At 39.7% G+C, this 16587-nt stretch overlaps 1 protein-coding gene across 2 annotated transcripts in view; it reads left to right on the forward strand.

Moving 5' to 3' along the window:
• The window catches only part of FGD4 (FYVE, RhoGEF and PH domain containing 4), a 116363-nt gene extending 101447 nt beyond the window's left edge, over nucleotides 1–14916 (forward strand). Inside the window, exons 13-16 of one of the 2 annotated variants that reach the window (XM_025403506.1) lie at nucleotides 3075–3215; nucleotides 7513–7653; nucleotides 9144–9321; nucleotides 13458–14916. In XM_025403506.1, the coding sequence (XP_025259291.1) occupies nucleotides 3075–3215; nucleotides 7513–7653; nucleotides 9144–9321; nucleotides 13458–13498 (501 nt within the window). In that variant the 3' untranslated portion in view covers nucleotides 13499–14916. Of the gene's footprint in view, nucleotides 1–3074; nucleotides 3216–7512; nucleotides 7654–9143 lie in introns of both variants that reach the window. The other variant, XM_025403507.1, reaches the window with a different exon arrangement.
• The last annotated feature ends 1671 nt before the right edge of the window (nucleotides 14917–16587 follow it).

Consider the following 16587-nt stretch of genomic DNA (forward strand, 5'->3'; position numbering starts at 1 on the left):
GTTATGTATTTCATTATGACTGTTTACATAGTCTTTATATCCTAAAGTTATATAAACTTCAGCTGGGCATGGTAGCTCATACCTATAATCCCAGCACTTTGGGAGGGAGGTTGAGGCAGGTGGATCACAAGGTCAGGAGATCAAGACCATCCTGCCCAACATGGTGAAACCCCATCTCTACTAAAAATACAAAAATTAACTGGGTGTGGTGGCGTGTGCCTGTAATCCCAGCTACTCAGGAGGATGAGGCAGGAGAATGGCTTGAACCCAGGAGGTGGAGATTGCGGTGACCCAAGATCACGCCACTGCACTCCAGCCTGGCGACAGAGTAAGACTACATCTCAAAAAAAAAAAAAAAAAAAATTAGCCTGGTGTGGTGGCACACGCCTGTAGTCCCAGGTACTCAGGAGGCTGAGGTGGGAGAATTGCTTGAGCTCTTGACGTCAAGGCTGCAGTGAGCCAAGACACACCACTGCGCTTCAGCCTGGGTGACAGACCCCAGGTCTTGACCCCATCTCAAAAAAATAAAAAATGAAAAGTTATATAAACTTCTATAAAAACTTATAATTTTTCTGGTTTTTGTGTTTCTTTGACACTTTATAAATTCCCCTCTTGTTTATGGAATTTCAGGTTCCTTATCCAAAAATATGTTTCTGATTGTAAGTTAATAACTATATTGCTAATATTTAAATGCAATGATGCTACATGTTAACATAATTTGATCATGATTTGGTCAGCCATTGAGCTGACTTTCATATGGAAAAAGTGAGGAACAAACCATGGAATGAAGCTGGAGAGACGCAGTGGCAATTTTTGGAGGGCCTTGTGAACCAAGTTAAAGATCATAGCCCTTCTCGTAAAAGGAATGGGAGACAGAGAACAGTAGGTGTTCACAGTGTTCTGAGCGAATATATTGTGTGCTTAAGTGCAACAGTTCTTATTGATAGTTGTTTTAGTTATTCTTCCTATTTTCCTCAGACTTATTTTTGACTCACTACAGTACTTTTGTGATCAAAATTAAATTGAGAGCAAACAGCTTTTTTTTTGAGACGGACTCTCGCTCTGTCACCCAGGCTGGAGTACAGTGGCGCGATCTCAGCTCACTGCAACCTCGCCTGCTGGGTTCAAACAGTTCTCCTGCCTCAGCCTCCCGAGTAACTACAGGCGGGCTTCACCATGCCTGGCTAATTTTTTGTATCTTTAGTAGAGACGGGGTTTCACCATGCTAGCCAGGCTAGTCTCGAACTCCTGATGTCGTGATCTGCCTGCCTTGGCCTCCCAAAGTGCTGGGATTACAAGCATGAGCCACCATGCCTGGCCCAAATAGCTTTTTTTTTTTTTTTTTTTTTAATCAGGGTAAGACTTTTAAAAATCTATCATTGAGTTTGCCTGAAATTATTTTTGGTTTTGGCCTACTTGCCTTCAGTAAGCAAACAAAAAATGTGTTTGCATGTGCATTGTCAAAATACTGTGCTATGGTTTGAAAACAAGCAAAAGGGATGGTATGTGTTTGCAGATACAGGTATGTCTAATTCTAAATCCCAGAGTGATTTCATTGTAATTATGAGCAAACAGTAGACCATTTTTATCATGAATTTTAAATGCTGTAAACCTACACCAAAAATTTGACTAATATATTTTCTTTAATACAATTTGCCTACTATAAATTGAGGGGAAAATATACTTCTATAAGCAAGAAGATAATTTGTTAAACTAGAAGATTTTAAACAATTATTCTATAATAGTAAAAGATTATCACTAAGAAATCATGCACATTGGCATCATAGTCATTCATTCATTGATATTCTGTAAATGTTTATTGTGTGTCTGGTGAGCAGAATACTCAAAGACAGTCTATCCTGGAGCTTACAGCCCTGTAAGGGAGATAAAACAATCAAATAATAATGCAAGAATATAATTAAAAACTATAATCAGTGCTATGAAAGAAAATGCAGGGAGCACTGTGTGGGATTTGGAGGAGTCCTCCTTGAGGAACTGGAATTTGAGCCAACATCTGAAGGGTGAGCACAAGTTAACTTAGTGAAGCAGAGAGGAGAGAGGCAGTGAGCATGGCCTTTGGGAACTGTAAGAAACCAGTGTCACTGAAGACACAGAGTCCAGAAAGAGGGCAAATTATGCAGGACTTTGTAGGCCCTGACTAAGAGTTGGTTCTTTAGCCAAGAGCAAAGGAAAGACTGAAGGATTTTTAATAGAGGAGGAATAAATCAGAGTAGCTTTTTTTTTTTTTTTTTCTTCTTGAGACAGGGTCTTGCTTTGTCACCCAGGCTGGAGTGCACTAGCACCGTCTCCACCTAGGCTGGTCTGGAACTCCTGGACTCAGGCGATCTGCCCTTCTCAGCTTCCCAAAGTGCTGAGATTACAGGTGTGAGCCACCACACCCAGCCAGATTAGCATTTTCCACTGTTTGGAAGATATTATAGCTTGGAGGAGGTGTAAGAGTGGAGGCCTGTAAACCAGTAAGAATGCTACAAGGACCAGTCACAAGTAGAAAAGTAGCCATGGACTTGGGTTCTTATAAGGAAGTTGTGGAAAAATAGATCGAAGAAATATTTAGGAAGTAAAATCAGCAGGACTTTGTAAAATGGAAAATCCTTGAGTAAGATCGAAAGAGATTTTGGGGATGACTCCTGTGTGTCTGACACAGGACCAGTTGTATGACTGCCCCATTTCCTGCAATAGAGAGGACTGTGAGAGGGGACTGGGTTGGGAGGAGGGTGAGAGGTGGGGTAAGAGAGACCAGGGAAGGTCGTGAGCAGTTTGGAAAGGATATTGATGAACATCTAGAAGTATGAAGAGTCAAGATCTAGACTAAGCCTTTGAGTGACTTCTGCCTTTAGAGGCCAGGAAAAGAAGGAGGAGTGAGCAGAGCTCGTCACAAACAGGGTTGAAACACCATGATACGTACTTCTAGTGTTTTAGAGGGATGTTCTTTTTCTAACAAAAATCTGCCTTCTATGCTTAACATTTTCGCATTTATTATTGCCTATAACTGATTACTGCTTAAATCGTATCCTTTAAATATGATTACTGTTCATTTTTCTTTTAAATTTAAGGTGGTTTGTTGGAAATGCTCCGACTACAAAGCTCAACTTGAATATGATGGTGGTAAATTGAGCAAAGTTTGTAAAGACTGTTATCAAATCATAAGTGGATTCACAGACAGTGAAGAAAAGAAAAGAAAAGGAATTTTAGAGGTAAGAAATATTAAATATTGGGTATCTTTTAGATTTTTTTTTTTTTTTTTCTCTGTCGCCCAGGCTGGAGTGCAGTGGTGCGATCTCAGCTCACTGCAACCTCAGCCTCTCAAGTAGCTGGGATTACAGGCCCACACCACCGTGCCGGGCTAATTTTTGTATTTTTAGTAGAGATGGGGTTTCCCTATGTTGGCCAGCTAGTCTCAAACTCCTGACCTCAGGGTTCTGCCCACCTTGGCCTCCCAAGGTGCTAGGATTACAGGCATGAACCAACGTACCCAGCCTAGATTTTTATAGAAGAAACAGAATCCTCTTACCTATGAGGAATACAAATAATATCTTTTTGTTATTTCTTTGAGTGTTTAACAGTTTGTGTAATGAGCAAGATTTATGATTTTGTTCTATTTTGCTGACTTTTGGGATTCTGCTTGGATGCATAGAAAAGGGGAGCCGCTATTTAAATCAACATGCATTTAAGAATGAAATACATTGATTTCATGGCAGTAGCTATAGCCAAATATTTCAGTATTAATTGGCATCTCTTCTAATACCCAAATTATTGTAGTATATTTTCTATAAAGGAAAGCTTTTACTCTCAATTTCATCATATTGGCTTTACAAACCACTTTAGATAAAAGTGCTATTACCTGACAGACTCTTGCAACTTATTATAGTAAAAAATCTAGTTTATTATAGTCATTTAATTGCCAGTGATGGTAATCTGATAACTGCATTGAAATATTACTGAAATGTTTCCCAAGTTAATTTGACTCATGTTCTAGAAAAAATTCAGAACCCCCCATGCCTGAGAACTATAATGCAGCTTATCTGAAATGAGTTTTACATCTAGAAATATTAACAGTATAAGGGATAGGTTATATAATAAGGCCTTTGTGGCAGTAAGTTCAAGGTAGCCTGGAAAGTCTATAGAAGAATAGGCTCAGGATCAAAATGCTATGTATCTAAAATCATAGACCTACTTGATTTAAGAATTTCTAAAGAGGCTGGGCGCAGTGGCTCAAGCTTGTAATCCCAGCACTTTGGGAAGCCGAGGCGGGTAGATCACGAGGTCAAGAGATCGAGACCATCCTGGCCAAATGGTGAAAACCCGTCTCTGCTAAAAATACAAAAATTAACTGGGTGTGGTGGCGCACACCTGTAGTCCCAGCTACCTGGGAAGCTGAGGCAGGAGAATCGCTTGAACCCAGGAGGCAGAGGCTGCAGTGAGCCAAGATCGCACCACTGCACTCCAGCCTGGCGACAGAGTGAGACTCCTTCTCAAAAAAAAAAAAAAAAGAATCTCTAAAGAATCAGTATTTACTGAGCATTTACATTGTGCATGCGTACAAGTATACCTATACACTTATAAGTGTACAAAGGACACTTCTGTTAATTGAAAAAGGATGGCAAACTTCAAGGTCCATTTGAGGCTAAGTGTAAGCCTACACACTAAAGTCATTCTTCTAGGGTATAGATGTTACTTGTATGGCCTACCAAACCGGGGCTTTCTCAGGCAGTAAGGATGGAAAGGCATGCTTCATTGGACATCAGGAACACAGCCTCAAGATTTAATAGGAACAACTGATGAGACTGGCACAATATAATGAGTCAGGGAAATTGGTTTAGGGTCAGCTTCAGGCTGTATCTCTGAAAAATCCCTAGCTAGTTTTTTAGAGAACCTTATACTTGGGCAAAAATTAATCAATTACTTATTAGGTCAACTCATATAATGAAATAAATATATAGTATGAAGTCCATACATAGGAGATAAGTATGTACATGCACACATTAACTTAAATGCATATTTGAGACTGATTCTGTACCAGCTAGTATGTTATATGCTCTAGAACAGTGATCAACACACTTTTCTTTAAAGGGTCAGAGAGAAAATATTTTAGTCTTTGCAGACCAAGAGGCCAAACCAGGGATATTACATACATATTTGTAAGAAGAGAGAAAACAAATTTCCACAATTTTTTTTTTACAAAATTAAAATTAGAATATATTTATTTAGGCTTTTTAATAATATGGATCGGCCGGATGCGGTGGCTTATGCCTGTAATCCCAGCACTTTGGGAGGCTGAGGCAGGTGGATCACGAGGTCAGGAGTTGGAGACCAGCCTGGTCAACATGGTGAAACGCTGTCTTTACTGAAAATACAAAAATTAGCCCATGCAGTGGTGTGCGCCTGTAATCCCAGCTGCTCTGGAGGCCGAGGCAGGAGAATCGCTTGAACTTGGGAGATGGAGGTTGCAGTGAGCTGAGATCGCACCATTGTACTCTAGCCTGGGTGACAGGGCGAGACTCTGTCTCAAATAATAATAATAATAATAATAATAATAATAAGGATCTACTAATAAGAATGGAATTATTTGGGGGAGGATAACCTTTCACTTAATTGGAATCCGAAGTTAGCGTTCCCTATCATCAAATTAATTGTAAGTGGTTGCGTGAAAAAACTTTCCCTGGCTCATGGGCCATACAGAAACAACTAGTGGGCTGGATTTGGCTTGTGGGCTAGCCTTTGCTAACCAGTGCTGCTTTAAAAACTGTCTGTGGCCAGGTGTGGTGGCTCATGCCTGTAATCCTAGCACCAAGGCTGAGACAGGTGGATCACCTGAGGTCAGGAGTTCAATATCAGCCTGACCAACATGGTGAAACCCCATTCTACTAAAAATCAAAAATTACCTGGGCGTGGTGGCATGTGCCTGTAGTCCCAGCTACTTGGGAGGCTGAGGCAGGAGAATCACTTGAACCTGGGAGGCGGAGGTTGCAGTGAGCCAAGATTGAACCATTACACTCCAGCCTGGGCAACAAGAATGAAACTCCATCTCAATAAATAAATAAATAAATAAATAGTCCATGATGAAGCATCAGTTTTTTTCCCCGAACTATCACAGATCAATATTTTTGTAAAATACACCATAGTGTACTTGGGTATCATCACAAATTCAAATTGTTATAAAAGTTTAACACTTACTCCTACTTTGTGTGCTTACCAGAAACTGGTAAAAAAACCATTTGCTAACCTGGAGACCAGTATGGATAACACTAAGTAGGAGTACCTGAAGAGTTTCAGAGATAGAAAATAGAAGCAAACAGTTTCCATAAGGCATATAATAAAAACTACCATTTAGTTAAATGGTTTTGTTCCCTTTTTTAGCATTTTTTTGTTTAGACAGTCTCACTCTGTCACCCAGGCTGTAGTGCAGTGGTGCGATCTCAGCTCACTGCAACCTCTGCCTCCCCAGTCCAAGCAATTCTTATGCCTCAGCCTCCTGAGTAGCTGGGATTATAGGCATGTGCCACCACACCTGGCCTTTTTTTTTTTTTTTTTTTTTTTTAGTGGAGACAGGGTTTTTCTGTGTTGACCAGGCTAGTCTTGAATTCCTGCCTCCAGTGATCTGCCTGCCTCTGCCTCCCAAAGTGCTGGGATTACACGTGTGAGCCACCGCATCCGGCCTTTTAGCCAACAATTTTTATATTAGGAGGCAAAACAGAAAAATAAAATGGCTCTATGTATTAGTCTGTACTCACACTGCTATAAAGACATACCCAAGACTGGGTAATTTATAAATAAAAGAGCCTTGGCCGGGCGCGGTGGCTCACGCCTGTAATCCCAGCACTTTGGGAGGCCAAGGCGGGTAAATCACGAGGTCAGGAGATCAAGACCATCCTGGCTAACACGGTGAAACCCCGTCTCTATTAAAAATACAAAAAATTAGCCAGGTGTGGTGTTGGGCGCCTGTAGTCCCAGCTACTCGGGAGGCTGAGACAGCAGAATGACGTGAACCCGGGAGGTGAGCTGAGATTACGCCACCACACTCCACCCTGGGCAACAGAGTGAGACTCCGTCAATAAATAAATAAGAAATAAATAGATAAGAAAACGTACAATCATGCCAATCAATCAAATCCTAGCATGCCAGTGTGTGATCTTGGGAAAGCTGTTTAAACTCTGAGCCTCAGAAAAAATGAAAATACTAACTTCTCAGTGTTGGTGTGAGGATTAAATGAAATAAGACATGTACTGAGCTAAGAAAAGTGCCTACATAGTAAGCAATCAATAAACATTTAACTCTTTAAATACAAGGTCTAGTTATATAAAGAGCTAAAATTGGCTTAAATATTTTCCATGTTAAAATGTTTAAACGATAATTGCAAATGAATCTTTTGGACAGTCCAGGGAGACATTTTATATAAGCACATTGTACTTTGTGAATATTTCCTTTTAGTTGAACGACTTCTCTATCTGGTTTGTTGTGTATTCATTCTTTCTTTCCATTATATTTTTCTAGATTGAATCAGCAGAAGTATCTGGAAACAGTGTGGTGTGCAGCTTTCTTCAGTATATGGAGAAGTCAAAACCTTGGCAGAAAGCTTGGTGTGTGATCCCCAAGCAAGACCCTCTTGTGCTGTACATGTATGGTGCACCCCAGGTATCTAAACCACATCTGTCTGAAGGGATAGATGCCCTTGGGGGCAAGGGGAAGCAAGTGGACAGTGGACTCAAAATCTGTAGAACAAGAGTTCAGGCAGTTTCACTGTTTCATTAAAATTGAAAAATAATGAGTAAAGTTCAAGTTTGTTGTTTAAGCTGATTGATTCATTTTATAGCCTATGTTTTCTTCAGTCTATGGATCGTCTGTCCCCTTTCTTGTCTCATTCAATGGGTTTGAGAAAAGATGAGTTGAATTAGGAATGAGCATGAGGAGGAGGGGAAGTAAGATGGGAGAAACAAGGCTTTTTAATGATAGGAAACATTAAGAAAAGACTCTTTAATTTTGTTTTTTGTTGTTGTTGTTGTGTTGTTGTTTTCTTTGTGATAGCATTTTGCTTATATCACCCAGGCTGGAGTGCAATGGCGCCATCTCGGCTCACTGCAACCTCCACCTCCCGGGTTCAAGTGATTCTCCTGCCTCAGCCTCCCGAGTAGCTGGGATTACATGTACCCACCACGGCAACTGGCTAATTTTTATATTTTTAGTAGAGATGAGGTTTCACTATGTTGATCAGGCTGGTCTCGAACTCCTGACCTCAGGTGATCCACCCCCCCCGCCCGGGCCTCCCAAAGTGCTGGGAATAAAGGCGTGAGCCACCGCGCCCAGCCAATTTTGTTTTTTTATTTTATTTTTTTCTTCTTGCTCAATGGCTAGATACCTGAAAAAGGTGTTTAAGAGGAAGGGGAACTTAAAATCAATCTTGCATTATCATTCAGTAACAATTTTTTGAGAACCCCACGTATATGGATCTGAGATAAATCTATGGGAACAATGACATGCAGGTTTAGCTTTTAATGAGAGCAGCACCAGGTCCTATGATTGTGTTGTGCTTGAAAAATCAAATGTACAACACTTAAACCAGTTATGCATTTACTCTGAAATATAAAAATTTTAAATATACCTATTGTATTTCAGTCTATAAATTAAGGGCTGGTAAAATTATTTTATTTTGAAAATAGACTGAAAATGACAGGCTATATAGCTTACTCTCCTTTATTGCTTTTCCTATAAGCTTTCTATGTCCATAAATAAGTTGATGAGGGAATGAATGAATCACCAAATAAAACTGCCTTTAGTAATGAGATTATCGTTAATGTTTGCTGATTTAATACAGTATGATGGTGGTTGTTTTCTTCCCCTTTTCACTGAATGAAGAGTTGAATGGGCTCTTTCACAGAGAGGAGGGTGCAGTGTCTCTGAGTCCTACCTGATTTGGGCGTCAGCTCTCCTTCATTCAGCTAACATTATCAGTGGCCTCACGTACAGGCTCTGTACTACGCAATGGGATTGCCCTCTGTGCCCATGGAGAACTCACTGTTTTAAGTCTGTTTGGAACAGTGGTAGGAAGAGAGATTTAGTAGGAGCAAGGGACACATTTAACAAGCGAATACATCTCCTGCTTTTAATGTCTGATGTTTTTGTTTTAGGACGTCAGAGCCCAGGCCACCATTCCCCTTCTGGGCTATATGGTGGATGAAATGCCAAGGAGTGCAGACCTGCCACACAGTTTCAAACTGACCCAGTCTAAGTCTGTGCACAGCTTTGCTGCAGACAGTGAGGAACTGAAGCAGAAGTGGCTGAAAGTCATCCTTTTAGCTGTCACAGGTGAGACACCAGATGGTCCAAATGAGCATCCAGCTACCTTGGATGATCATCCTGAACCTAAGAAAAAATCAGAATGCTGAACTCCTCAGGACCAACCACGGTGTGGAGGTCTCAAGACTTACAGCTCAAGACATTCCCAGCTCTTCTTACACATCTGCTAGCACTTTATGTTGAAAAATATAGGCTCATAAATGCATCTTTTGAGGACTGTTTTCCTATGTTTATGTACTCTTAGTGAAATTAGTGTGCAGAGTCATTCTACCGATAAAGTTTTGAAATAATGTGAAAACTGGAGCATTTTTTGAGCTATTCCTTGAATATGTGCTTTTTTGTCTTGAAGAAATGGTATCAATTGATTCTGTCACTGTCAGGTTAGAATGAGCACTTTGATTTAAGAAATCCTTTCATGTCTTCTCTTTCACATGTAGGACCTGGAACCGTTTGAAAGATATACCTCCATGTTACCAAAATAGATCCATGGTGAAAAATACAGGGACAGTTTAGGCTATTGTATTAACTTATTGAATTTAGTTTATAAATCTTTAGCTGCATAAATGATGTCTGTTCTTTTAAAACAAAAGGACAAATTGTTGTGTTCAGATTTTGGATTTATGAAGAAGAGATAACTTGTTTTTGTAGAAATACTCCTAAGAATATCTTAAGTATATAGCAATTATGTATATATAGTATTGAATATATATATATATATATTATACATGCTTTTCTCTTTAGCTTTGGGTTCACATTCATCTCTAATTTATTTTTTAAATATAAAGCATGGTTTATCTTGGAATTGAGCAATGTTCTAAACTGAAGAAATGTTTTGGTGATTTATGTTTTGCTGATTGGCATTTGAGGGTATTGATATTTTTATAATAAGCGGTAATTTATGTGGCATGGGATATATTTGTGAATTCCAACAAGACTTTTAAAGTACCATTTTTTGTTTCTGTGCCTATTTAAAACAGTGCCTCTCTTAGAAGGTGCTATTAATATAAGATGAGGGTTCAGTGAATGCTTCAGTCTTGATTATTCTAAGATTAAAGTGCATTTTGGTCACTGGGACAGTCAAAGTTGTACAGGTTATTTTACCTTTTACAATCCTATAATTGTTGCAGTAGTTAACATCAGCATGTACAAAAATTTTCACCAAAACCCAAACTTTATGAGACACCTGACCTTTTACAGAACTAGGATATGTGGAAACCACATTTATTGTAATGTTTTTCTTTTCCATAAGATGATTGAGCATGGTTAAATGAGGTCTCTATATAATGAGCACTTAAGATAACTGTGTGGGGCTTTTCCTTTGTCCGAATGAAACAAAATCCACATGTGATAACCTATGTTTGGGGCAGGAGCTGGTCACATGGTTCCTTGTCATGAAGGCTGCTCTTCACTCTGTTGTACTCGTGATTAAAATCTCACACTGTTTACTATTTAACTTAATCCTTTTCTCAAATTAAACCTTTTTTTATACTGTCATACCCCAAGCATTCTCACTTTTTAATGTACCAGTCTGCTAGAAATCTACAAGAACGACCCCACTATCTTTAGTATGTAAGGATTACACCTTAGATGTAGAATAGAATTTGAGACTGCCACACATTTGTTCAGGCCTTGTTACTTTATGAAATATCTTATTTTTTCCACCCCAGAGGAGCAAGTGAACCAATTATTGCTGACATAATTAGGTTCCCTTCCTCCATAAAAGGAATATCAGCCATGATCATTAACATTAAACCAAATACATGGAGCCAAAAAGAGATAAAAGTGGCTTCTTAGGCCCTATTAAATCAGGGAAAGACTAGAAGAAAATTGACATTGCTTCTCTTTTTTAACGGCCAACGGGGTATGTGTGTGATATATACTCAGAGTGGTTTTTTGGAAAATTAAACTATAGCTATAGACGATGCTTTGGTTTTCTTAATCTCAAGAAAAGAGAAGCAATGGAAATATAGAATGATTAGCAGGGGAAGAGGACTTTTTAAAGTGTGGCTAGCACAGTGGTAATGTATGGGCCAATGGGAAGATTTATGAGTCAGATTATTTTTGAAAACTATTTTCAAAAGCAAGAAGACTACACTTTCCCTACCAAAACAGAAGTAACATGAACACACTTAAGTTTTGGCTCAATAAATATCAATGTTACTTAACTTAGATCATTGAAAGAATACTCATGTAAAGATAATGTTTATTATCATGCTTTTAACAGTTATTATCTTTAATTTTTTAAATGAGAAGCAGTAATACTAGAAGAGAATTTCCGGTTATCTGGTCACCATATTCACTTTCCACCCCACATTCTTCAGCTAAACACAAAGAGAAGCAGTGAAACAACCTTACCTGCTTCTCTCTTATTAAAGAATCACTGATGTTTTTACTCAACGAAAGGTAAAGGAATTCTGTTAGCCATTTATTAAACAATTCAACCAAGAGACCTCAAAGTGTGATTGATGATAAGAATAATCAATGCCTTTTCCTTTCCAAGATACTTGAGCAGTTATGACAAGCTGAACCTAAAAATATCATTGGTTGCTTTCCCATTAAAACCAACGTTGCCTGTGGGTCTTAATTCTTTATTTTCACTCATTTGGTGCTTTCCAAGTCATCTTTTCTTTAAAGTGCCCTTCCTCCAAACTTTACAAAGTACTTCCTTGACAGAATTGCTGTTCATTACAAAACATTTCAATATTTTGAGCTTAAATTTTGCTTTTGCTGAAAGCCTACCGTTTGGCATGTTAAGTATGAAATATAGTGCAGACTTTTATCTTGGTTTTAAGTGGGGCTCAATAAGAAAAAACACCAGCCACTTTTGTAATAATGGCATCACAGTGTCATCATGTATGCAAGCAATAAAACTCTTCAGGGTATGGTTTTATACCAAAAATTTAATATGAAGGCCTCTTGCCACAAGAACATAGAGAATTATATTAACTTTCTAGATGTGATACGGTAATTCAAATTGCAGAGTATAAGGAAGGGAGATGGGAAGGGGCATCTTTCCTTGGATTTTAAATAACTATCAAGAACAGTTTTACTTTAACAAAGTAAACGGATAGAAAAAGCACATTTTATTTTCCATGAAGTTTAATTTGACATCAGGTTTGTGTACTTATCTTCACTAGGTGACTTACCCCAATTTTTAAAAAAATTATTAAACTTTTTACAGAAACTAACCTTTTAAATGTACCCTTTCCCCATATATATACACATACACATTAGGATTTTTTTTTTAAGAGCACTTGTTCTAGTTATAAATGTATAAAGAAAATGATAAAGTTTGTAGTACTGCAGGGTTGTTAAAGATTCTTTGATGCCTTCTAAAAACTTTTATCAAAACTTCTTTTGAGTTCACAATTCTGTTTTACTTTTCCTTGTCCCTGCTTTTGGAAACAGGATTGTTGCTTTTGTTTTCTGGTTCTATTCAAAGCCTTAAGTTCTTAATCTGAGCATATTGTCTGTGATACATTTCTGATGATCTTTCTGGACTAGATACATCCTGAGTAGCAAGCACCAACCGGAGCAAGTAAACTTCTAGGGAACAAGTGTCTTGGGTTTTACAGGTATCTTTGCTATAATGCAAAGTAGATTAATGAAGATTTCCTATATCATATGATATTTGTGTTAGTGGGTCTAAGATTAAGCACACGGTATTTATAAGCTAAAATTAAAAGGCAAGAATGTCTTAATGTTTTCATTCTTAAATTTTGTATTCTCCAAGAATGTATTAGTATATGAACTGTGGCCAACCAGTTCCTGTTCTTTGGACTGTATAGACATCTGTAGTGGATCGTGTTGCTTCCTCATTCTTACCAATTTTATTAGAATCAAACTACTTGTTATTTTCATACTATTATCTACTATAGATTCTCAGCTTTAGAAAATGACTATGATACATAAAGACCACTAGGTCAACTTAAAAACCCTTTCTGTGAATTTATACATGTATGTATATATGTAAAAACACTGTTGATTTCCAATTCTGTCTTTCCATAGAAATGAAGTTTTTCTATTGAAATTGTTTAACTTAAATATTTTAACATAAATTATTACATGGATCTTTATGTATAATTCATCCTTATATATACCCCTTAATCACACAGTCATGAGAAGATAACTTGCTTTCTTTACAGAAAGGGCAGAAAGGAATAAGATAAGAAACAAGCAAGAATGAAGAGAGATGTGGGGGAGAGACTGCTGGTCTCCAGACCACAGAAATGTATTTTAAAATAAGAGGAAATATTTTAACTGCAGAAGGGATATAAAATATAAATCTATGTAATTACATGCTGATGGGATCCATTGCACCCAGGTTTTTGACCTTGGCCTGTAGATGCTAGACTATGATATCTTGTTACTCTTTTTCTCCTTTGGGCTTTTACAAAATAATTTCATTCTCAGATCATTTTCTGTACTGTTTACTGAGGCAAAAAAAAAAAAAAAATCTGAAGTCAATCATGGTCTTCTACTTTCTGGACTAAGCATTTGGCAGAATGCAGTATCTTTTCTTGTGTTTTGACATGAAATAGCACATGGCTTCTACAAGATAGTTTTAACTTGTTGGGGTCACTGGGAGTTACATGATGATCAACCCCTTTTCCTAAACTTCATTGTGGTAGTTTTAGTGGAAAACGTAAATCAAGAAATCTTATATCGTATTTTAATAAATGAATACCAAATACATAGTGAAATATAGGTTTGGGAAGAAACTAGTCTGTGGGGACCATTGTGAGAGAATCACATTATATATTACACAGTATATGGATATTGGAATGTATCACTGGGGGGGTTCTCTTCATTAGCAGAACAGTCATGTCTACCTGTATATAAGACTTTTTTTTTTTTTTTAAACCAAACTAGCATTTCATTTTGTGAGTGACAATTGACATTTAAAAGTAACATAGGCCGGGCATAGTGGCTCATGCCTGTAATCCCAGCCCTTGGGAGGCCAAGGTGGATGGATCACTTCAGGTCAGGAGTTCGAGACCAGCCTGGCCAACATGGTGAAACCCCGTCTCTGCTAAAAAAATAAAATAAGCATATCTGGGCCAGGCGCAGTGGCTCACGCCTGTAATCCCAGCACTTTGGGAGGCTGAGGAGTTTGAAACCAGCCTGGCCAACATGGCAAAACCCTGTCTCTACTAAAAATACAAAAATTAGCCAGGTGTGGTAGTACATGCCTGTAATCCCAGCTACTCGGGAGGCTGAGGCAGGAGATTGCTTGAACCGGGGAGACCGAGGTTGCAGTGAGCCGAGATTGCACTACTACACTCCAGCCTGGGTGACAGAGTGAGACTTTGACTCAAAAAATAGAATAAGCGTTTCTGGATTTTTCTTTTGAATTCTTGACTGTAAGTTTGAGAATGTATGTTTTTGGAATTCTACAGTTGACTCAAGTGTGAAAGTATCACCAGTAATTTTTCTTTTCTAGCTATGTGAATGTAAAATACTTGCAGATAATGTATATATTGTGTAACATATGTATATTTGGTCATAAAAGCAGATAATTGGAAACATTGTAAAATTAAGCACTTTAATTCCTATTAAATATTAAACATTTGTATCTTGTAAATAAATACATCCTTAAATTAATTCCAAAGCTTTACATGTTATTTCAACTCATGTTCAGTTCGCAGTGATTTCGGTTTTCTGCTCAGGAAAATTACTCCAGTAAGGTACTGATACTCCTACCTCCAACCTACCCTCTGCCAAAAAAAAAAAAAAAAAAACCTGTGTAAGTGAAAGGAGCTGGGCACATTCCTCAGCCCCGGGCTCAAAACTCCCTGAGCCTAGTACAAACACATCCCATCCTCCCATCCCACCACATACCACCATATATCTCTCAAACTCCCTGAGCCCAGTACAAACACCACCTGGAAAGTCTCCGATAAGGGTACAGCCGTTCAAGGTTACTGAAAGCGTGGGAGCCAAAAGAATTTCTTTGTTCCCCTGCAACTGTCGGGCTACAAAAAGCAAACCGCTCGCATTCTCTCGGGGCCCTCTTGTATACTGTGGAATGGAGGGACCAAGTTCGAACTTGTAGTAAAGATCCTTGCCGCTTGGCTTTGACACTGGACTCTGGTGGTCTTCTTTGGGGATCAAACGGTCTGAGCATAACATCTGGGGGCTCGTCCGGGAATCCCCAAGCCCACCAGACCCCTGGTCAACGGATTTGCTAGGATTGATCTACTGATAGGTGAGCTGGCTCATCTCCGTTTGTCTGTCTGTGTCTGTGTGTCTGTTCTAAATCTGAATCTGTGACTCGTGAGGTCTGAAACTGGAGCTGGCACAGTCCTGGCGGACACGCTGTAGGATGGCCAGCGGAGACCGGTGGGAGACGTCCCCTGGCTCTCTTCTGATTTAAATTGCGATCTGAGCTGCTGGAGCGCGTTCGCGATCCAGGCAGCAGCTGACTCTGACCCCGACTGTTGGGGTGCGCTGGCGATCTGAGTTGCCGGAGCGCGTTCACGATCCGGGCAACAGCTGACTCTGACCCCAGCGTTGGGCGCGCGCGTGCGGTCTGAATTGCCCCGGTCCCCGGGCTCCCGGCTTCCGGCGCCACGCTTGCGGCCCCGGTTCCCGGGCTCCCGGCTTCCGGCGCCACGCTTGCGGCCCCGGTCCCCGGGCTCCTGGCTTCCGGCGCGGATTTCCTTTACAGGGATTCTAACCCACATTCCTTTACAGGAAGAGACACAGAAAGTGAGACTGGGGAGAGGGAAAGAAAGTGAGAAGGGAAATTGGAAAGAGAAAGGGGAGGAAATGGCAGACGTGGAGAGTCAAGAGAGAGAGACAGAAAGAAAAAGAGACTGAGTGTGAAGGAGAAAGGACGCGGGATGACAGAGAGACAGAGAGAGAGAGAAAGCGTGCGCGAATAAGATAGAGACTTAAAGAAGAGACCCTGTGAGTCTGTCAATCAAAGATTTGGACAGAAACAGAAAGATTAGAGAGAGAGAGATAGAGGGAGGGAACAGGCGGAGGGGAGGCGGCCGGCACTCACGGGCCCGCTAAAAGGGAAAGTAACTTTGAAAGGCTGGCGGGGCGGACGCGAGGGCACACTTCACGGACTTGCCCCCCCCAGCCGCCTGACTCCACGGTGGCTTTACCCCTTCGGGAAATAGGACCCCCAGATGACACAGGAATCCCCAAGCTCCAGTACTGGCCATTCTCCACCAGTGATCTGTATAACTAGAAGACTCAGAGTGCTCGGTTTTCAGACAACCCCAAAGATTTACTGGCTTTACTGGATAGTGTCATGTTCACCCA

The sequence above is a fragment of the Theropithecus gelada genome, chromosome 11 (genome assembly GCF_003255815.1).
Source record: "Theropithecus gelada isolate Dixy chromosome 11, Tgel_1.0, whole genome shotgun sequence".
Taxonomy (NCBI): Eukaryota; Metazoa; Chordata; class Mammalia; order Primates; family Cercopithecidae; genus Theropithecus; species Theropithecus gelada.